Source organism: Schistocerca cancellata, chromosome 10 (genome assembly GCF_023864275.1).
Source record: "Schistocerca cancellata isolate TAMUIC-IGC-003103 chromosome 10, iqSchCanc2.1, whole genome shotgun sequence".
Classification (NCBI taxonomy): domain Eukaryota; kingdom Metazoa; phylum Arthropoda; class Insecta; order Orthoptera; family Acrididae; genus Schistocerca; species Schistocerca cancellata.
Window position 1 is genome coordinate 58,074,451 of NC_064635.1, and position 23,462 is coordinate 58,097,912.

General features: G+C 41.4%; 1 protein-coding gene across 5 annotated transcripts in view; it reads right to left on the reverse strand.

Moving 5' to 3' along the window:
* Positions 1-22,786, reverse strand: part of LOC126106560 (kinesin light chain) — a 421,865-nt gene extending 399,079 nt beyond the window's left edge. For 3 of the 5 annotated variants that reach the window (XM_049912904.1, XM_049912899.1, XM_049912903.1), the window contains exons 1-2: positions 22,731-22,786; positions 22,335-22,414 (exon numbers count right to left, since the gene is read on the reverse strand). In XM_049912904.1, the coding sequence (XP_049768861.1) occupies positions 22,335-22,375 (41 nt within the window). In that variant the 5' untranslated portion in view covers positions 22,376-22,414; positions 22,731-22,786. Of the gene's footprint in view, positions 1-7,039; positions 7,259-22,334; positions 22,415-22,730 lie in introns of those variants that run through there. The other 2 variants (XM_049912901.1, XM_049912902.1) reach the window with 2 other exon arrangements.
* Between the last annotated feature and the right edge of the window lie 676 nt (positions 22,787-23,462).

Here is a 23,462-nt window from a genome sequence, read left to right on the forward strand (position 1 = left end):
CACAAACTACTGACGTACTTCATAGTTACCTGTACATCTGTCGATTTTGTTCCATTAAGAGAAAGACGCTTGCAACGAAGTCCTCAATCCAATCAAAACGCTGGTCCGCTACTGGGTATGCTGGTATTTTGTTCGCTTAGCGACTGTATCAATAATGCCTTCCTGAAGTCAAGGAAGACGGCACCGCCCTGGTCTCTTCTGCGCGCCGTGTCTCATGCACGCACAGAGGGAGCCGAGTGTTGCAAGATAAGCACCACACCAGACAGCTCACACTCCATTTCCAGGGGGTACCCGGCTATTTCGCCAGTCCCCCTCGGTGAGTTCAGCGACTCGCGTCAACCCGTTAGCGGACGGCGCGCTACGCGAAGCGAGACGAACAGCGTTGCCAGCTGCCTTGTCATGAGAAAAGAGAGAGAGAGAGAGAGAGAAAGAGAGAGAGAGAGAGAGAGAGAGAGAGAGAGAGGGGCGGATGGAGAAGGAGATGAACGAAGAAAGGAGGCGGGGACGAAGGGCATAGGTAGGGGGGAGGAGGAGATTGGGACGTATGTCCATTTCCCATACAAATCAGAAGCATATTTCCCATGTAAAACAGACAGCCACAGCAAAGCGCGGTCTGGTGCAGCTAGTTTATTTATAAAACAAGGAAAAACAGCTAATTTAGTTTAACAAACTATCACCACCCCTACTGACATGAACTATGGGGAACCTGTAGCCCAGCAGACTTAAACACGACTGACCTGTGGCTGTACAAACTCGCGAAACCAGCTAAAGCTGTGACATCAGCGCCGCCGTGGGGCATGTGAGGTCACTAGGAAAATATACCTGTTCCAGGAGCCTTTACCATCTTCGCCGCTCAGCAAGTCTTTCCAGGACTGTTTTCACGACTTGACGGAATTTATTTCGTTTTAAGTTTGTGGATATACACAAAGTGTACATAAAATCCGGGAAGACTTACAATTATTTATTGCACAAGAACTAAACAGATATCATATATATTACATTTTGAAGAGAAACTCAGTTTTTTTTCTTTTTTTTAAACATTCTACATGCTAATCATGAGTGGCCTGGCAGACGTCAATACGGTAATCGAATTCTAGCCATACCCGTCCCAGCATGGCATCGTCGACTGTGGCTTCTGCACAGCTTCTGTCGCAGGACTTCCCACACTGTCATTGGAGCCATTACGAATTCACGGGATGCACGACGCACCGATTTCTTTGGATTCCTTATGAATGTCTCTCGTACGAGCTCCACATTCACTTCACTCGCACTGGGACGTCCGCTTCTCTTTGCCAGGCACAAGCAGCCCGTAGTAACGAATTTGTTGTGCCAGTGGTAAATGGCCTTCCTTGTTGGTGGCTTCTTACCGTGCTTGGTTCTAAACATCTGTTCACCAGCTGTAGCACACCTGTTTTTGTCGAACTCCAACACACAGAAAGCTCCCTCCGCACCCAAACTCGCAATGTTTGCGACTAGCGCTGACTATCGGCAAACTACGCTGTGGTGGTATGCATGAAAAAAGAAAACTTTTTCACGGTTTCTCTTCAAAATGGCATATGTATGATATGTGTACAATGTTATATGGTGTACTTAAAAGTCCGGGAACACTTATAATTATTTATTGTAAAAGAGAAACAACAAATCGGTGGCAGAGGTAAAAAACGACCTGAACCAACTCAACATAAGAGCAGACACAATAAACGACAGAATAAAAATCAGAAACATCATTAAGAAAACCAAACTACATGAGATACACTGTGACAAACAGGCGTAAAATGGACCGAAGAACGCAAGCAAGATCACAGCCGGAAGATGAAAGAAATATGGGCAACCAACAAGGCAATCAAGATGAAGCCGAAGACACGATGCCGATAAGAAGCATGGACAGAGGCCCGGAAACAGAAACACAGCGAGCGAATGAGGGAAGTTTTATATATTTTACAATGTTGTAACCAACCCAGTAACCGCCGAAATAAATCACACATTCGCTGGTCGATGCACCACGCCAACGGACGTTAATCCGCGGCGGGATCCCACCCGGACCTGCTAGCATCCTAGTCAGCTGCAAGGAGTACGTCTAAAATCCTCAAAAGTCGGGTTTTATAGAGGGTGTTTCTAATAACAGGGCTTCACAACCTTAGAAATTCATACAAAATTATTCATACGAATTTCAGACATACTTTTGGAGTAATTTTGTTGGACTATGGATCACATTTTGGCTAACGTAGTAAGCTAGTGCAGAATCGCGCCACCTCAAGTGTTAGCGACAGTTGCAGCGAAGATGACTGCCTTCACTATTCGCTTTGCGTTTTGGTTTGATGATGATGATGATGATGATGATGATGTTTGGCATGTGGGGCGCTCAACTGCGGGGTCATCAGCGCTTGTATAAAGTTCCAATTTTTGCAGAGTCCAATCTAGCCACTGTCACGATTGATGATGATGAAATGACGAGGACAACACAAACACCCAGTCCCCGTGCAGAGACCCCGGCCGGGAATCGAACCGGGGACCCCGTGATCAAGAGGCAGCAACGCTAGCCACTAGACCACGAGCTGCGGACGCTTTGGTTTGATGAATTAAAGTCTGGCACATCCGTACCGAGGATGTAGATTCTCCCTCCCAGTAGCCGTAGTATTTAGAAGTGTCATCAGTGCCCTGCGGAAAGTGAGCGCTCGCTTAGCCACAGAATGATTTAACAGCGTGTGTCTAACGACGTCGTCAGTCAAGTGCAGCACACCTGTGTTAACAAGTGCATGAAACCGGCCGCGAGCTGCACGTCCTACACGTGCCTGATGGTAGTGTGTTAAGAAGACATTCGCCTCTCAAACCGGGCAAATTAGATAAGGACGAAAGTTACATCGAAACACTATGGCCCGCAGCTCGTGGTCGTGCGGTAGCGTTCTCGCTTCCCACGCCCGGGTTCCCGGGTTCGATTCCCGGCGGGGTCAGGGATTTTCTCTGCCTCGTGATGGCTGGGTGTTGTGTGATGTCCTTAGGTTGGTTAGGTTTAAGTAGTTCTAAGTTCTAGGGGACTGATGACCATAGCTGTTGAGTCCCATAGCGCTCAGAGCCATTTTTGAAACACTGTTTATTCATGAGTCTACTTTCTAGGTAAATCGCACAGTTCATAAACACGACTGTGCGATTAGCTGCAGTGAAAATCCACAACGAACCTCATAACATGGTCGCGGTAGCCTCAAAGGTAACACCTTTCATGCAGCGAGCATTTGGAACAAACTGAAATTCTATACATTACATAGAATTTTCTTGACAAACGTTCGGTGCTCTTGTATATCCGATTGCCTAGTGTTCATTAGTGCACAACCGCGCTGTTATTATTTAGCATACTGAGTGATAATATTCTTGTTGGGTCTGCGGACAGACCATTCAATCATCTTGGCGTGATAATCAGCGGTCCATCTGGCCACTATTTCCAAGTGAGGGACAGAAAATGACGTACGATGAGACACAGACAGTTGCTGCTGCGTCTCATTACTGGGACTGTCGCTTAAAGGTATCGATTGAAATTAGACTGGCAGACAATATGAAAGAGATGTCTTTCCGGTAAAATGTGGATTCCTGATCGATCTGAAATTAAAAATTAGTTAAATAAAAAACTTTCTAATATAATACGTTTTTAAGGCGGACATAAAATACAAAATAATTTTTCCTAGCCCCATACCGATTACTAACACCAAACAGATTCAAAATTTGTCCTCGTGAATTTTTAATAGCCATGAAGTACACTACTGGTCAATGGTGGCCGAGCAACTGGCTCGTCGCAATACGCCACTCTTTATGAACTGTGGTACCGTGTTGAATCTGCATGGGCAGCTGTACCTGTACACGCCATCCAAGCTCTCTTTGACTCGATGCCCAGGCGTATCAAGGCCGTTATTACGGCCAGAGATGGTTGTTCTGGGTACTGATTTCTCAGGATCTATGCACCCAAATTGCGTGAAAATGTAATCACATGTCAGTTCTAGTATATTTGTCCAATGAATACTCGTTTATCATCTGCATTTCTTCTTGGTGTAGCAGTTTTAATGGCCAGTAGTGTAGTATTCAAAACGAAAAACGTGATTTAAGTGCAAAATGTGGACAATTCCTTACTTGAAAATATCATCACAGGTGAGGAGATGACGACAATAGGCGTCATCAGTAACAACCTACCATAAAACTACAAAGTGCAGAAGTTCACTTGAAATTCGTATCGAAAAGATAGTCAAATTTGGAATGGAGGTGGTGTATCTGTCGCAGTAGACAAACTCAAATTCACCGAGAGATAAACTGAAGCTGCATGTGAGATTGGGCGAGACTCGCTATCAGGGGTGGACAAAACAGGATAATTGGATCCCGCTATCGCTCGGTAAACTCATCCCCTGACGTAAATGGAAGCTTTAGAGAAAACCTCGATTTATTTGTACGTAAGTTCCCTAAGCATACTGTAACCGTGGGTGGAGACTAATCATCAAACAATTTCCTTAAAATACAACAGTATTTTGTAGTATGCAAGTAGTGTTGGATCTTGAATTATTCTGTCCTTTATATAAATTTCCCCCTGCGTCTTACGTGAGATTTTAATTCTTTTTGCTATCCATGGCTTACCCTTTATTTTGAGTGGATCTTCTGGATAGCTTTTTCGGAAAACAACTTTCAAAAACTGACACAAATTTACTATGGAGTAAATTCAATTTGATGTTAAAGCATATCTTTGTAAAAATACCTCATCCATCACCACCCCTTTCACCCGACATGGTTCACCGGAAGAGGATGTCTTAACTTCTGTGATTTAGTTTTTAGGAACTGTTTCACTTTAATGGTATTTTTATGACAAATTTCATACTAAATAAGAAAATGAAGATTTTTCAGATGGTTCATTCTGAAATGACAAAACACGTTTCTATAAACTTTGATCAGATTGGAATGAGTATGCTAACACAGACATTATAGCAATATTTACTTTTGAATACATTATGGATGTGACAGTGATCAATGTGTTACAAATACTTAGTATTAAAAACAGTCTTGATCACGATTTATTTATTAAGGTGACCGGTTTCGACCACTATTGTGCTCATCTTCAGACCATTGAGTAGGAACCTCTTTCTGCTGAAGATGTCCACAGTAGTGGTCGAAACCGGTCACCTTAATAAATAAATCGTGATCAAGACGGTTTTTAATAGTAAACATTCTAACAATAGTTTTATAATTTGACTAATTAGAAAACTGCTTGGTCTCAAGCCCAGGGTATTTCAAAGGCCCGATTTTACTGTGCAGCCTGTAATTAATGAAGTACAAACTGAAGAAACAGCGGCAACATAACAGACTACACATGTAAAGGGCTCGGGTTCGGTCTACAGCCAGTCCTGGAATTTTTACCTGTCGCTTATCATTTCTTTCACCTCTGGCAATGTCTGCTGACGTGAAAACTGCCGGTTAGCGCCGCTGCTCCGAATCCACACTTAGCTGTAGGTTCCCTGCTAACTGGCTGGCAAGTCTGTGCAAAGGTCACCTCTAATTGGACGTTGTGTAGTAAAGCACTGTCGTGTTCAAACCCATCTTCTTCAAGTTGATGACTGCTTAACTCTGCTACTCACAGTAAGAGTGCCTAGCTTTTTCCCACTGCACGTTACTTTTAACACTATTCTCCATCTCCATTATCACTGTTCTACGCGTCTACCAGCACGTTTCTCAGAACTAGCTTCGGCATTACTGTGCACGTCTCTGCCACCAACGAGTTACTTCGGCCAAAGTGACATTGCCGCGCGCACCTGCTTGGCGAAAACGTGCGACTACCTGAACGGCAAGGTGGAGACTTCGAGTACGAGGATTTATTTTGTGGAGGCTTCCACGAGACCGCGACCTTTTCGGATTTGTGTCTGTCCGGTCAAAAATAGGCGACAGCCAGCTTCAATGTATTTACAGCAATTACGTAAAATACAACAGCCGCGCGGCATTAGCCGAGTGGTCTTAGGCGCTGCAGTCATGGACTGTGCGGCTAGTCCCGGCGGAGGTTCGAGTCCTCCCTCGGGCATGTGTGTGTGTGTGTGTGTGTGTGTGTGTGTGTGTGTGTTTTTGTCCTTAGGACAATTTAGGTTAAGTAAGGTGTAAGCTTAGGGACTGATGACCTTACCAGTTAAGTCCCATGAAACTTCACACACATTTGAACATTTTTTTTAAAAAATACAACAACATTTATAATTTTGTAAACAACTACGATTTATTCCCTTTGCAGACAACGGAAATTTACCTAAAACCAGTAGGTGACTCATTTCTGGTCAAAAACAGGAATTTAACTCTGTTGCAAAAGGCGAGTAGCAGGTAAAGTAGCTATTCAGGAAGAACAGTTGCAATTTCAACAATAAACTGCATAAAAAAAGAGGCTATACAGAGACACCACAACAACGTCGTCAAACCAAAATATTTTTATGAGGCTGAAACTGTCCTTTTAAATCGAAACAGAAACACTAAAATTCAGAACAGAGAACGAAAAGTAATGAGGAAAATCTTAGATCCACTTTATACTGGAAAAGGAACACACACACACACACACACACACACACACACACACACACACACACACACACACACACTATGAACTAATAATGGAACTGAAAAGTATTTTTGGGATAAGAAAAAAAAACACGGCTAAATTTCTATGGGGACATCAAAAGAATGGATCCAACCAGATTAATTAGAACGGTTTTAGAACTCTACGAAAATTACAGTAAAGCTAAAATTGAAATAATAAAATGCGTCGGTGTACCAAAGGAAGACCTGAAAATAAGCAGGATTAACAGAACTTTATGTAGCAAACAGAAAAGTTGTAAAGAGGAAATTTACGGCTGGACAAGCCGGCCAGGCAGGAAAAAAGAAGATCCGGACAATTTGCTCTCACGAGAGGCAAAGAGCCCATTCTGGGAGAACGACGATCATTCGGACACACTGAGAAACTAACACAAAACTCTGAAAAAAAAGCCTCGTGCACATCACGTGGTCCGGTAGGGCTTGATTAACGATGATATAAAATTACCTATCGTCCAGCTTTTCTCCTAATTCCGTAATGTTCCAACGTGCGGTCCTCCTCAATGAAGCCTCCAGAGATGAGACAGTCCTTCGCCTCCAGCGTCAGTGGTCGTGACGTATACGGAGAGCAGAATCAGCTTGCCCCATTTCCGATCACTCGAGACACACAGATGAGATGAACGCACCGCGCACGCCCAAACCAGCCGTCTGGTGAAATGCCCACGGGGCCGTTCCCGTCCGCACTGGTCGGACAGCGGGCCGCTCACACGCAAAGTAACCACAAGGGGGTGGGGGGCGGCGGGGGGGGGGGGGGAGGCGGCTGTGGCCTCGCATGACTCACCGCCGGTCCCTGCTCCCTCCCCTCCCATCACACTCCACCCACACCACCTCCTTAGCGCGGCAGAACAACCACGTCCGGGACAGGAGAACCCGTAGAAAATTTAACGGACCCTTCACACTGTCAATAATACGGGCTGTATCAAAATGAATCATCCGATTTGGCACGTCTATATTTCTGAAACTAATACACATACAAATAATTTTTGTGTTTTGAGGAATGGGGCACTCAAAATTTTTCATACCTTTTCATAGGTGTTCAATATGCTCCCCTTGAGGTGCACGGCATATGTCAATGCGGTATTGGAATTGTTCCCACACTTCAGCGAACGTGTCTCGAGTTACAGCTTCCACAGCTGTTGTTATGGCCGGTATTACACTATCAAATTTCTTTGTCAAAGATTTGATCAAAGATGTGATAAAATATTCCGTCAAATATATTTGACAAAGATCTTTGATGTTGCGTTAGAAGGGGTATTACACTGTCATCATATTTTTCGTCAAAGTTCAAGATGGCTGACAACAACTTATTAACCGCAGCAGTTGTATGTACCACAATTGCACTGTGTGCACATGCGGAGGAGAAGCGGGGGAAAAAAAAGGAAACATACCTCGGTGAAGCCGTGGGTTTTACGACGACACGATGAAAGCATTCAACAAAACTTGTTAAGTGAGCTTATAGTGGAAGACGTAAAGTCGTACGCCAATTACTTAATAATGGATGAGTATACATTTCTGTATGTGCTCAATGAGGTGTGTCCTCATATCACAAAGCACAATATTCACTTAAGAACTGCTACATCTGCAGAAGACAGGGTCACTGTAACACTCCGATTCTTTGCTACAGGATAGGGTTAGGTTAGGTTAGGTCTCCTATCTTCGTAATCTATTTTTGTATTCGGCGTGCCTCACGTTGTAAAGCGCCTCATCAGCTTCATACATCTCTATTAATTTTGTAGCTGTCGGCACACACCAATTGTATTTACCAGCAATGTTTATAAAAACACTACAGACGACAGAATGCAGCGATGCTAGCGCTCCATGTGGTAACATGTCACATTGCAGTGAACAGAAGACAAGCGACTTCTTTGATCAAATCTACAGCGAGGCCCTAGATTTGATCAAATATTGGACGACATTTGACAAAGTTCCCTATTACACCATCAAATATCCTTGACAAAGATATTGGACAAAGTTATTTGACAAAGAAATTTGATAGTGAAATACCGGCCTATGCGATGTCTCAGTTCGTTGATTGTTGTTGGTAACTGAGGCACAAAAACAGTCTTTTATAAACCGCCACAAGAAATAATTACTTAAAGTTAGGTCCGGTGACCTTGGAGGCCAGTAATTTAAGGTCGAATCATTTGGTCCAGTACGACCGATTCATCGTTCAGTAATCCTTCAGAATTTCCCACATTTCCAGAAGCCAGTGTGGCGGTGCTCCACCCTGGTGATTCGAGGAACCCTCTGCCGGGCACTTGAATGTTATTTGCAGAGTATCCATGCAGATGTAGATAAAGTCCTGTGGGAAAACAAACTACTCAAGCATATCGAGATATGTGCTTCCTGTAACAGTGTTCTCGGCAAAGAAAAATGGACCATATACCTATTCCCGTGAAACTGCACAAAACACATAAAATTTTGCAGACTCCATGTTGTACAACTTCATGTAGTTCTCCCCTACCTCATATTCTCACATTATGAAGATTCACCTTTCCATTTAAAATGGAATGTTGCCTCGTCACTAAACATTAAGCGTTGAAGAAAACTGTCATCCTCCATTTTGTCAAGAACGAAATTACAGAACTCCACACGTTTTTGTTTGTTACCTTCAAGAAGAGCTTGCAGTATCCGGATTTTGTATGGTTTCATGTGTAAAGTCGACGCAACACGCGTCAGACGGACATCGGGGACATGTTGAGCAGTCGAACTGCACGGCAAACGGATTTATGCGGACTCCCAGTGAAACTGTGGCGTATGCGTTCCACGTCTGTGACAGACACTCGGAGACGGGACGGCCCGGCGATTTGCCTTTACACAAAGAACCTGTTTTAACGAATTGTTCGTGCCATCACCTAAAGCTCCGTGCTGTAAGTGGATCCACACCATACCCAGTACGAAAGTCACGTTGAACAGTTATTACTGACCCACACTACGCAGAACATAAAATGCAAAACGCTTTCTGTTGTTCCGACACCATTTTTACTAGAGCCCACACTGCTGCTACCTAGCGGGAACCACGTAAAACTCGAGAGGTTGCTCTTTCCAACAGTACATTGTTCACGCAAATATCTCAAATAACACAATAGTTATGATTTTCTTTAAACCGGATGATTCTTGAAACTTCCTGGCAGATTAAAACTGTGTGCCGGAACGAGACTCGAACTCGGCACCTTTGCCTTTCGTGGGCAAGTGCTCTACCAACTGAGTTACCCAAGCACGACTCACGCCCCGCCCTCACGGCTTTAATTCCGCCAGTACCTCGTCTCCTACCGTCCAAATTTCACAGAAGGTCTCCTGCAAACCTTGCAGAACTAGCACTCCTGGAAGAGAGGATATTGCGGAGACATGTTTCTAGAAACATCCCCCAGGCTGTGACGAAGCCATGTCTCCGCAATATCCTTTCTTCCAGGAGTGCTAGTTCTGCAAGGTTCGCAGGAGATCATCTGTGAAATTTGGACGGTAGGAGACAAGGTACTGGCGGAATTAAAGCCGTGAGGGCGGGGCGTGAGTCTTGCTTGGGTAACTCAGTCGGTAGAGCACTTGCCCGCGGAAGGCAAAGGTCCCGAGTTCGAGTCTCGGTCCGGCACACGGTTTTAATCTGCCAGGAAGTTTCATATCAGCGCACACTCCGCTGTAGAGTGAAAATTTCATTCCTGATGAATCTTTTTGATACACTCTGTACCATCAAACCGTCAACATATTGACCGTCTACGGCGCGTATTGAGGCACTGTCAATACTAGATATATTAACGATTAGTGTCGATGCACCTCAAAATATTCTCAAGTAGCGGCAATTTGTACGCAGCGTGTGTGGTCTAGAACAGACGGTTTGACAATATTCGCCATTCAGATGCTGACAGAGGTTCATGAACGACCCACACTGTCTATGTTTTCATTTCATATTAGAGCATACATCGCTCAGATTGTTTTTCAAGTAGTCTTTTGACACGCTTTCAGCACAGAACAGCATAGGCCTAAGTACTAAGCAGCGGTAGTCGCATTTTCCACTTTACGAAGGTCAATGGAGCATTCACTATGGCATTGCTTTTTTTATTAATCTAAAGTGACCACACGTCCAGATTTGGCCGGGACAGTTCCGGTTCTTGGAGTCATGTCCCGCTGTGCCGACCGGGACGCCTAAATGTTCCGATTTTTACAAATCAAATCTAGGTCTCGGTCGTGAGACTTCACATTTTTAGCACTGTAAAAGTATTTTGCTCTTTATTTCCATATCATATTCCAACATACCACATTATAGAATGCGTTCACACGATCTGTCACGTTCGAGACTCAATAATACTTGCGCTGAGGTTGGTGCTACTGAGCTGGAGTTCCCTAGCGGTAGCCCTTTCGTGATTGTTTTTTCGCGTGAGTATTGTAGCACATACAGATTGTAACCAGCTTCCCAGTGCCCAAATGTCACTGCGTTTTCAGTTCCGAACTTCAAGAGAGGTAAGTATCGTACTCATAATTCAGTCTCATAAACAGTGTGGTAACTCTGCTTTTAATTAACCCTCAACTATTTCGGACCGTCTCTCAGACCGCAACAATTTTGTTTTCCACATTATCACCCACCCACGCAAATCGCATTGGGGTCTTCTTGTTGGATGTGATGCATAGATGCCGGAACTCTAGACTATTACTGCACTTTTTTCCTTATTAATCGGCGACGCAAACAGAGGAGTGTTACAAGTTTAAAGTCTGTTTGTGTATGTCAGTAGCACAATAACGTCCAAACTAAAGGTCCCATTTTCATGCAGTTTTTTGACAGCTGGTTTAATCACTATGGTTCGTAGCTATGTTCCATGAAGGCATGTACAGTAGTTCAAATTTCACCAGCTAAATTTTAAGTAAAAAGTTTTACGTTAGCTCCCCTTAAAATACGATTCATAAGAGCTACATCAAGTTACGTACTGCCAGATTGTAGAGCTTAACACGTTGCCTGCCAACTACTAGTTATCTCGTACGAACGAACTAGCTACTGGCGCCAACTGCGTGCGAGTTGAATCGTAGGAAACGAGTTTATGCATAAAGCCAGATGCGGAAACATTCGTAGCAAATACGTGTGATTTACAGGTTTTTGAAGGGCAGAAACAGGTATAATATGTCATCTGGACGTAGTGAAACAGAATTTTTATTTTTCCACTTGGAATAAAAAGTAAGAGCAAAGTGCACACAAAATTTCACACAAATATTTTAGTTTCAGATGAAAAGTGTGTCGCTAATGGTAATTGAAACAAAGTTTTTTTTTAAATTGTTACTACGTCTTAAAGCATAGGTTCCCAAATTTTTTGTTCTGGCCCGGTAATTTTTTTTGCCTTCCCTTCCTGAACCACTGAAAAATTTTTTGAATGAGCTACCGTCCCCACCGCTAGTTGTTCTCCTGCCTTTCCACACTGATGCAACACTTGCGAGAATACCGTCTTTGGCACAGAGGAGATACATTAATGAAGTACGTGAGCTCTGCGCGAGTAAAAACGTTGTCGGCCCTACTGCATTGCCCTTCTCCTTCAAAGCTTTGCGCAGGTGAACTTTTTTTAAAAAAGTGATTTGGCATTACAGAGAATGTTATTCTCATATACGGTACCGATAAGTAGCAAAGACTATGAAATTAAATTCAACTTATTGTAACAACACTTTGCCACGCAGTTACAGTGCAAAAATTGCTAGATCTAAACACGCTGGCGACAATGAGAAAATGAGCACAGCTGACACGATTAACATTTCTAATGATGCCGCCAAGACCCCAAGTGGCTGATAATAAAGCAAATTAAAACACTTTCTAAAGTATACACAGTATACAATGAACTTCAAGCGCCAACTTTTAACAATGAAATGATAATTAGAGTTTCACAGTTACATTATCTTAGCTGTCCTCTATTAGTGAGAAGTATGTAGCTGTTTATTTTTAACTATTAATTCAAAATTCGGTTCAAAAGATGTTATCTTTCTCCTTAGGACTGGTTCAATTTCCAGTCGGCTTATATAGGCCTATTTATTTCTTCAGGAACACCAATGCTGAAAACTCTTTGAAATTTTCTTAGCTTTGTGAGCCTCAGCGTGAGGCCCAACCCCGGACGATGGTCAGTAAAGTAGTATATTAACGACGTGCAATTTCATTATTTACTACAATGAGTGCAACTTCTATGTAACGTACAACTGTCACATGATTCCCTTTAGAAACTAAGCTTTTAAAATGTGATTGTTTAATAACGTACGTAATTGTAAACTGTCAATTACGACAAGGAGATATTTGTGCGACCCGGTATTTTATTATCGTGTCCCGGCCGGGTTGCGACCGTTCACTTGGGGAACGATATCTCAAAGCATTCTTCCACGCAAAGACTTTGTGCTTATTCACAAAATGGACCAAAAACCACGAGATAGCTGGTAAAAGGCGATTAACGGTAGGGTAATTTAATACGTACACTGGCGTGCACAACTCATCTGGAAAATGTACTTTCTCCTGGTTCTGCTCCATTTCTTTAAGGTGTAAGACGATATCTCTGCTGAACTTTCCAGTCTTTACGCCAACCACGAGATAATTCTCAGGCTCTATTTTCTCGTCAGTAATTGTTTTTTAAAAAATTCGGAGACAGGTGTACTACAACTGAGATGACGAATCAAATTGCACGAACCGTTTATCATGCATTCTGGGAGCAGTTCACTCATTATGTCGGTGGCTGTAAACGTGTTAAAAAGATCTAAATTAAAGTCTTCAAGAATGTATGTTTATCCTATAGGACTGACCAACGATGACAGTTTCTGTCACTTGAAGTTGCTCTTTTCAGCACTTACAAAGCAGGAAAAGAACAAGAGATCATAAACATGTATATTCACCAGAACAATTGTTTTACATAATAAATAAATAAATAAATAAATAAAAAGACGATCTGACAGACCCCTACGTAGTACTGGTCTTCCTGCAGACATCCATAGACAGTAGACAGGTTAAATCAAACTTAAGAGAACAAACCCTCATACACTGCCATTTATTTACTTTTAACAAAGGTACCCACTCATAATAATAATAATAATAATAATAATAATAATAATAATAATAATAATAAAAAGAAAAAAAGAGGGAGAGCAGACCACAATGTCCGTTGCACGAAATGTAAAGGAGAGTTTTCTGTACCTCATGAAAGAAAGTACGACATACAGTATCATTTGAAGATGGCCAAACACAAGTCATCAGATACCAGCGACGCATCTTCAAGAAGTTTAACAGACTTCTTTCGGCAAGTTGTTCCAAGTGGCCAAGAACTTAAACTAGCTGCAGCGGAAGGCACATGCGACTTCCATTTTGTGCAAGACAACCATAGTTCTCCTTCAAGTGACGGTACGTCTAAATTCATCCAGAAGTGTTTTGAGTCTAAGTACTCTTGTGGCCGTACAAAAGAAAATGCGAAGCCACTGTTGTTAACGCGCTTGCCCCACACTGTCGTGATGAATTGCAGTGAGAAATGAGCAAAGTGAACTGCATTACTGTTCTTTCTGATGCTGCTAATGATGGAGACACAAAAGCTCTTACCTGTATTTGTTCGATATTTCTTGCCTCTTGAAGGCATATGTGTGAAAATTCTCCAGTTTAAAGAGCAGTCTGGTGAAACTGCAGATATTGTTGGAAACTTTCTATGCGATACCATCACTGAATATAATTTGAATGATAAGAGACAAATAATATTTTCCACAGATTAAAGGGATGACTTGGTCGTGACAGTGGTATAGGATGTGAAGTGCACATAGTGAATAATGCTGGAAAAACAGCTGCAGATTGTTTACCAGTCGATCTGGAGTGTGCCTTTCACAAGATTTATTATTACTTCAACATATATTCTGTGCGTGTAGAAAGCCTAAAAGAATTTTTTACATTTTTTGGCAAAGAGTACAAACAATTACAGGGACACTGCAGTACCAGATGGTTGGCCTTGATGCCAGGCATTAAGAGTGTTTTACGGATCTATGGACCACTAAAATAATATTTGAGTGAAGAAAAATGCCCAACAATACTGAGGAAATTTTTTGAAATCCCATGCTCTGAAGTCCCCCCTCATGTTTTTACATAATCAAATGTCAACTTTTCAAGCAGCAATATTAAAGACAGAAGGCCAGTATGTTACATATGCAGAGGTTGGAGAAGCGCTTCATGATTTAAAAGTGAATATGACAGAAAAACAAAAAGCCAGATTCGTGCCACACTTTATAAGAAGTGCTTTAAGCAAACTTAAATCTGAGGGATACATAAACGTTATTAAGTTCACTGAAATCATATGTGAATTTTATGATAGCCATGGACGTATCATTTTCATGTGTTTTCGGACTTCAAATGTGTTCTTTTAAATTATGTAGGCCTACCTACATGGGGTGAGGTCCAAATGTGCCACGAAACTCTCAAACATCTTGCTAAACTATAACATCAATGACAATTAATTATTTCAAGAGTGTCTTAATATGCAGCAGTTTATCATCCCTCAGAAAATAGACAAATGGAACACAGAAAAAACTGACACTGATATGTGTTGGGTACAGATGTTTCAGCACTTCACATTGAAATAAATTCCTTATGAGAATATTTCAAGGACTGTGGAATTTACGTTGTCTTTTCCAGGTACAAATGCAGCAGTCGAGCTTATCTTTTCTTTGATGATTAAGATATGGACATCTGAGAGAAAACAAATGAAAACAGAGACTTTGAAATCAATTCTGTCAGTTAAAATTAATCTGAAATACAGTGAATTCGGAATTCTGCGATTTTTTAGAATTAAAAGAAAGCAAACATTCGTTAAATAAAATTCATTCATCACAGAAATATGGGGGCTTGAGGAACTCAATGTTTAAAAGTTGTATATAGTTATCTAACCAAATGTTTTATTAACTTTTAATATTTTGGTGCACCACTATTGTACAGTAAATGTGTCTTTTGTTTTATATTACATATGTTATATTGTCATTTGATGCCTGTTTCTTATTCCAGTGTAAACTTTAATAAAGTATAGCAATTATAGAACACTGTTGTATTCTGAGTAGTGAGTATCTAGTGTATAAAATTGGTCTCCAGGGATGCCCATATGACAGTTTGCAGGTGGTGGGAGGGGGGGGGGGGGCGCTTCTCTCTCTCATTATTTTTTCAATAAATTTCTTGAACTAAATTCATGTGACTGCAGCAAATTTCTTCCTCTCCCTGAAATTGGGCACGAGGGGTGTTGCCGCGCCCCCCCCCCCCCCCCCCCCCCCCATCCTTGCCCTCTTGTATGGGCACCTATGTTGGTCCCAGGTTCTGCTTCCAAAAATATGGTCACCTTCATTAATCTGAAAATATACTAGGCCTAACCATAAATATGTGATGACGGCAGAATACAAGTCTTCATCAACAAGTGTGTGTGTGTGTGTGTGTGTGTGTGTGTGTGTGTGTGTTTTCTTAGGATAAATTAGATTAAGTAGTGTGTAAGCCTAGGTACTGTTCACCTCAGCAGTTTGTACCTTAGGAATACACACACACTATATACATGTGAGCTAAAGGAAAATGGCCCAGCAGTTGGTAGAGAGGCTGTATGGTGCAGCAATTTGCCTTGTACATCTGAAGGGCATCCGTGCTGCAACAATCCACGCTGAGTTGGTGGAAGTTTACCGCAATAACGCACGATCATATGATATTGTGGTTTGGCGGCGCGGACGCTTCCACCGTGGTGAAAAAACGCCTGAATGACGAAAAGAACGAAGTGGCGGATCACCCCTCTCTTTAGAATGGAGAATCGCAAGTGGTGCTCGAAGACCTGCGTGTCACAGTCGAAACGACAGCGGAAAAAGTGGAAATCAGTCACATATCCCTGCTCAACATCTTGGATGGCGTTTCGAGCATAAAAAAAGTTGCGGTCCGCTGGGTTTCGCGAGCATTCAAAAAAACCCACCAAACCGAGGCAGCAGTAGAAATCAGGGCAATCCATTCTCTAATTACCATGGACGAGTGCTGCGTCTATCATTTCGACCTTGAGACAGAGGAGCAAAGTAAACAGCGGAAAAATGTACACGGAGATTCAAAATGAAAGAACAGATTTCAGTTGTTTATTACAGACAAACTAGAAAAGTTAGAAACATTGCACATGTCATCGGATAGATGAGGGTTCAAGGTTTTGACACAGTTGCGTTGTTGTTCGTTTGTAGCAACATGGGAGCTACACCACACGAAAATTCATTGTGTGTTGGAATTTGCGCTAAGTGAATTCATTGTTCAAGTGCAACGTGCATTCCGCCGTCGATCCAACAAGAAACCAGATTTATGACTGGCATAAAAAATTTGTCGAACATGAGAGACCACCGAAATCTGAATGTTTTTCGTGCCCTTTCTGTTCACAAAGTTTATGGACCTTTCTTCATCGCGGAAGAAACTGTGATATGAACGTCATACCTGGACACGCTGCAAAACTGTTTCTTCTTCACAAATATTACAATGATTTCATTTTTATGCATGACGGCGCCCTCTCTCTCTTCCACTTCGAGGTTCGGCGTTATTTTAACACTGGCCCACAACGTTGAATGGAAAGAGGTGGGCAACAAGACTATTCTAATTGTTTTTGCCTTTCCAGGTAACCAGACAACACACCTTGTGATTTTTTTTTCGTGTGGGATTCCACGGAAGACAGAATGTGTCCCACGTACGCTAGCTACTCTTCGAGGTCTAAGAAATCGAATTGTTGAAGCTGTCGAGACAAACAAGAACCTGGAGTGATATGGACTATCGTTTCGATATTTCTAGGACAACGCATGATGCTCATGTTGTGTCTATTGGTCTAGTGTCTGTGCGCGATGTGTTTCACGGTTTGTTAAACAACCGACATCTGTAATTTCTTTTTGAGTCACAGTGGAGATTCATCACCGTCGAAAAGGGTAATGACCCCAACCATTATCAGGCAAGGTGTGTGTGTGTGTGTGTGTGTGTGTGTGTGAGAGAGAGAGAGAGAGAGAGAGAGAGAGAGAGAGAGAGAGAGAGAGAGAGAGGGGGGGGGGGGGGGGAGGAGAGCGCCAGCCATGTCGTGGTGTTCACAGGTTATTTCCATATGGAGCAAACCATCACAATCGCGAAATCTTCTGACAAGGATACTGGAGGATGTCATAGGGAGTATTTTCGCTCCATAGTAATGCCCCAGCTCATCGTGCACCGTCACATCTGCTGCTTCCATGGGCTATCAAACGCTCCATTCCTCACTATTTTCAAGAGACATGGCATTTACTGACTTTTTTCTCGGATGAAGGAACTATTACGTGGCAGACATTTATAGAATATCGTTATCATGTTTCAGGTGTAATGTTTCCTGAACAGCCAAAATACAAACTTGTGCAATGAGTCGGCCATCGTTAAGAAAATTTTCGCATTGAAAAGTTACCCCTCGTCGAGTATTCGTAAAGGATTCATCTATTAATACCTTCCGAAATGCATCAATAGCTCGACACCAGTTTCCATCTTAACGTCAAGCTCTCTGTGGCGAGCTGAAAACAGGGGTGGGGGAAACAACGTATCACAGCACGTTGCCTCACGAGCTGCAGAAATGAGTATACCAGCAGTGATAGCGTGAGACCCGGTGTACGTCACGGCCAGGCGTGATGACTCTAGCAGCTGCCCGCAAATGAATCACCGCGCTGCTTGCAGCCTTATCCTCCCTGAAGCAAGTCGCAAAGACGATGGGTGAAGCTCGTCTGGGCGAGCACAGGAATTCGACGGGCAGGGAGGCAGAGGTTTTACTTCTGTACACTCAGGTTACCACAGTAGTTCACAAGAAAAACGCTTTTTGCATGCTGGACACTAATTTTTTTATTTCATTTATGTACCCAGATACGTTTTTAACAAGGCGTCTTCAGTGGGCGTCCTAGAACATCACACGATTCTTTTTTGTTTCACATATTGAGTGCAGATTTAAAACAGTTCACTCAAGTTCTCTTTAATAATAAAACACACAGGTACTTACAGATCTGAGTCTGATTCATTATCTGAAAACCAAATAGCTTTCCCTCATGTGGAACACCTGTTGTAAGCCTCCAATTTTTCAGGTAGTCGTGTTTTTGTAACATAACAATTTGACTGCTACTTTCTGTGTCTTGAGTGTCATGTGTTTTTGCAAGGGTTGCTAACTTGTTTTAATTACACGCTCAGGAGAATAATAGGATTTGTGATCATTTTTTGGCATGTTGTCTATTGCATAGTCAATTAGTGTAAACAGCTAGTGCTTATTCATATTTACTTGTTCATTTTGCAGGAGTTCTTTTCTGCCATTGTTTAGTATATGTGGTTATTTTCTTGTCACGTTAGGTGACTCATTATTCTATTTCCATGTCTTCCCCTCTTGTAGAAAGTTGATCGACATGTCTGATATTTCATTGGGCTGACAGATTCTTTTGAGAGTCGAATGTTCTGCTGGTTTGTCCTACATACCTTACGTCACATGTGTTGCAGAGTAATTGGTGCATTCCTGCCTCATGGTAGCTGCCTGTGCCTCATTTTGGCAACGTACTTTTGGACTACAGTGTCAGTTTTAAATGATGTGTTTACACCTCTTTTGAAAATGCAGGTTGTTTTGTGTGAGAGTTTGTGCTCGTATGTCACTGTCTAAAATCTTAAACTGCCTTTCTTGTTGGCATATATTCTTTGTTTCATTGTTGTTCTGTCACTGTGCTTGTCTTTATATAGTATTATTGTGCTGTTTGTGGCTGTATGAATTGTGTTTATTTATAGTACACGTTTAAATTTGTGGTTAGATTATTACTGGACCCATTATTTGTTGCTTATAAAATACTGCGACATGTAATTACAGTAATTTTTTGACATTGATGGTTCGTACAGTCCTCCAGGAAAATTTTCAAGACACTGCAACCTCATAACTTCAACAACATCAAAATTTACACAACAAAGTAGAAGTGTGCATCCACCATTGCCAGTATTCACGATTTTAAATACAGATCTGCAGATTATGTCTGTGCGAGCACATACATGAGGGAATGCTGTTTCTTTCTGTTGTTGCCATTCACATTCAGTCATTTCATTTTCTTTTATTTACACATTTTAGTTTGAGGGAAGGCCCATCCAAGTGTTAAGGTAACTGAGAAATGTCCTGTGTTGGACATATGTCAATTTTCTGTAATTTTCATGTTACTCTATTCTTGGAAAGTTAGTTGAGAAATTTGGGAATGGATATAGATAAAAAATGTAAACACTTGTATCCCATAAGCAAGAAAAATCTGCATTTAATGAGCAGTACCTACCCCAAGGATTCATCCTGGAATTTGTCGAGGGAGGGGGGAGGGAGTAGATTGTTCATGCACGACATGCTCACCTGTATGTAACTAGTAAGCAGCTCAAACTAAGATCCAAGCTGGCCATACCTTGGTTATGTGCACATTAGCAGTAAACATGTGTAGTCCGCACCACCAATTCTGGACAGTGGGTAATATACCTATACGTAGCACACTAAAACATGACAGAGCAAAGTAACCTCATTTACTAATGTAAATATAGTTTTACCTTTCAATAGTACACCTGAGTTTATATGAAGTCCAGAATAATGTATCAGTTTTCAGAAGTCACCAAACTATGTCACAGGCATAATTGATGGCACTGGAGGTAATTACTCCAGAAATTAATCTCAGCTCAGGGGAACACCTTTAGGTGTGTTACTGCACGATTACATTTATTAACGGTATTAATACATTTCAGTCCTGCTCACTAAGTGAAGTTGTATCGAGATATGTAGACATATCTTACACCATTGGAACTAGAAGTGCCACACAGTTCTGAATAATTCACCAGGAGTGATATATGCTGACTAACTTCTATTAGTACCTGGCAACAATGAATGTTTAGGTTCCCTTCACTTCACTGACATGCAATCAGCATCACTGCCTGTTGTTATTCTACCAGAGAATTTAAGAGAAATTTGTATGTCTACAGCGGTTGTTATCACTACTACAGGACCAGAACAATGATATTTTCTTATGATACGTGATATTTCAGCATTTACTGTTTCCAACTACTACAATCATATCGTCTCATGGTACTTCTTGAAAAACCAGAAGAGTAAACAAAATTTTTGCTTTAGTTGCTGACTACATTACTCAATGCAAACAGAGTTGTGGGCAACTGTTTCTCAAATTTCAGGTTCATCATGATGACGACGATAGTGGTGTTGTGCGACATCAAGTGTGCAAAACACCAAAAATATTTCTTTTGCCCGTATATTGGTTTTGGTTTGTAGGTTTTGGTGAAGCCCCAGAGCTACATTAGGTTGGAAGGTGATAGTTGTGAGTTTGCAAAGCACTATCAGAAACTTCATTTAATCTGGAAGGTAACACTACCAATTTTTTGTGCACTTACAACACTCTACATCAAATTTGTAGCTCTTTAGCAGAAGCTATGCAGATTTTGTTGATGTGTAGTTTTAATTCAGAAACACAATAAAACCCTGTGTGTTCTTGCGCTATTTCCAGTCCACAATGTTAGGCACAGGAAGGAATCAAAACACAGAGGAAGTAAAGAAAAAAATATTCCACCACTATAGGTATAGTCAATACACCTCAACACTTGACTCTGTATTGCTCAACACAACACTGAGTAATCGAATGAAAATTATTGGAGCATCATAAATGCCTGCAACACTGCTGAATAGGTTGAGCCACACCCATCTTATAAATAACAAAGTCAATTGCAGAGTGCGTGCAGTTGAAAACATCTGAAATTTACATTTACAAATATCATTTGATGACTGTCACCCTTCAGATGAGCAAGATCACAATATTAGCAGTCCTTTGCTTACAAATTTCCAGTAAATCACTGCATTCTCCACTTCTATAATATTCACAAAATATAACAATTTTGTTCAGATTAATTTACCTCACTGATACTGTTGGGAGCTTCACAAAATCTAGACAATATTACTGCTTAGCTTTGCCCAGAACATTCACTAATGCAATAGCCACAAAGAGGTAGGAACGAAGGAATTTAATAAGGGTAGAACAATGTTTTGCCATTAGGTGAGTGAATATTGGGTACCAGCTTCATGTAAAATTTAATCTTGTAAAATATTCGACAGCTTTCTTCGATATACGCACATCACAAGTTTCTCTTGATTAAGTTGTGCTTAACTCATAATTAATCCATCCATCACCATTCAGGAATTTATTTAAGTATTTTACTTCTGCTGCATTCCTCAGTAAGTGGTATACTGCTCTACATACAGTATCTTCGCTCTTAGTTTCCAGTGATTTTATGTGCGCTTTGTATGTAGAAAACTATTTGATCCAATATGAATGCTTAGTTACAAGCATTCTGTGCAAATGACTGATTACATATTCCGTATTCAGACTCTGGAACAGACACCAAAAATACATCTGTGTAACGTCTACCTAGTGTTGAAATACACAATGGTGAATTGGTGCCAGTCAAGGTACAAATTGACATTTACTAGGACATTTACTGACAGCAACAGAAGCACAACAATAGCATATACTGCATTGCGCAAAACTTTTATCGCCGCGAAAACTGATTGGAAAGAACAAATCCGTGTTCAGTAAGTACCACGAAAACTACAGTTCTATACTTCGATTTTCTTACTGCACAACTCAACACACCAAATAAGGGAAAGTGTTGGTGACAGCGCTGTCCATGATATGTAGTTTAAACCTTTTGCCGAAGGTAACAAGTAATTCATAAGTAAGATGAGTTTACTAATGTATTCAAAATGTTGCAAACTTACTGCTTGTCGCGATCTTCCATAACTAATTCAGATGAAACCATAAGGACTGCTGTCCATTTATCAGTTGAGCGAAGTATGGTCTGAAAGAAAGAGCAGAAGCTAAGTAAGACTGTTTATTTACTCAAGCACATCGAATGGATTCCGTCTTTATTATTTTTTGTCTCAGATACCGAAGCCTGATTAGACGTCAAGAACTACACAACAAATTTTGCCGCATGATGTCATGAGAAAATGGCGAGAAAGTTGACTCATGTAGACAATTATTCAACAACTTTTGAATGAAGAAGATGAAAATGATGCTTTTTTGCAAGTAAATACAGCTAGATTTCACCTATTGCCACTGAAAACGCTTACAGATGGCAACAATTTTCGCTAAATGTATTCCATTCGACTTACCTGACAGTTCACTGGCACTACTTGCACAAACTTCTGCACGTCTGCTGCTGCGCTCTGTCGACAGTCACACAAACAAAAGCTTCACTCGCCTTAGAGAATCGATAGTCATAGCTAAATTACCCTCGATCTCTCGAGAAAAATTATAATATACATCTGTACGAGACAATAGCATTTGAAAACAAGAAGAATAGTCGTTTTTAGTTGTAGAAGGTTGCATCATGTGAAACAATCAGACTTTTGGTTTTTGAGGAGGCTATTTTTAAGACTGTGCCACTAACACCTTAACCTATAATTTGTCTGTCTGTATTCCAGAATATTGCAAGCGACGCGTCACAAAAAAATTGCACTGCCACCAGTACAAACACGCACACACACACACACATACACACACACACACACACACACACACAGAGAGAAAGAAAACGAGGTGGTGGGGTCAATAATAAGGGAAAGGCGTGCGATGCAAATGATCTCTCCAGGAGGAATTATTAGCATACTTCTAGTTCGTCACTAGTATTATTTCCACTAGTTTGCTGTTATATTACTTATCTTGATTACTGAAGTAAGACGTTAAGACTCCAGCAATATATCGCTTCAAAATATTAGATGAACCACTGAAGGATGGTATACACCAGTGAAACATCAACATGCAAACCTTTAAATATGTACACCACTGTGAACACAGAACACGTCAGGTGTTACTAAAGCTGCATGATGGAAAGATATGTGTAT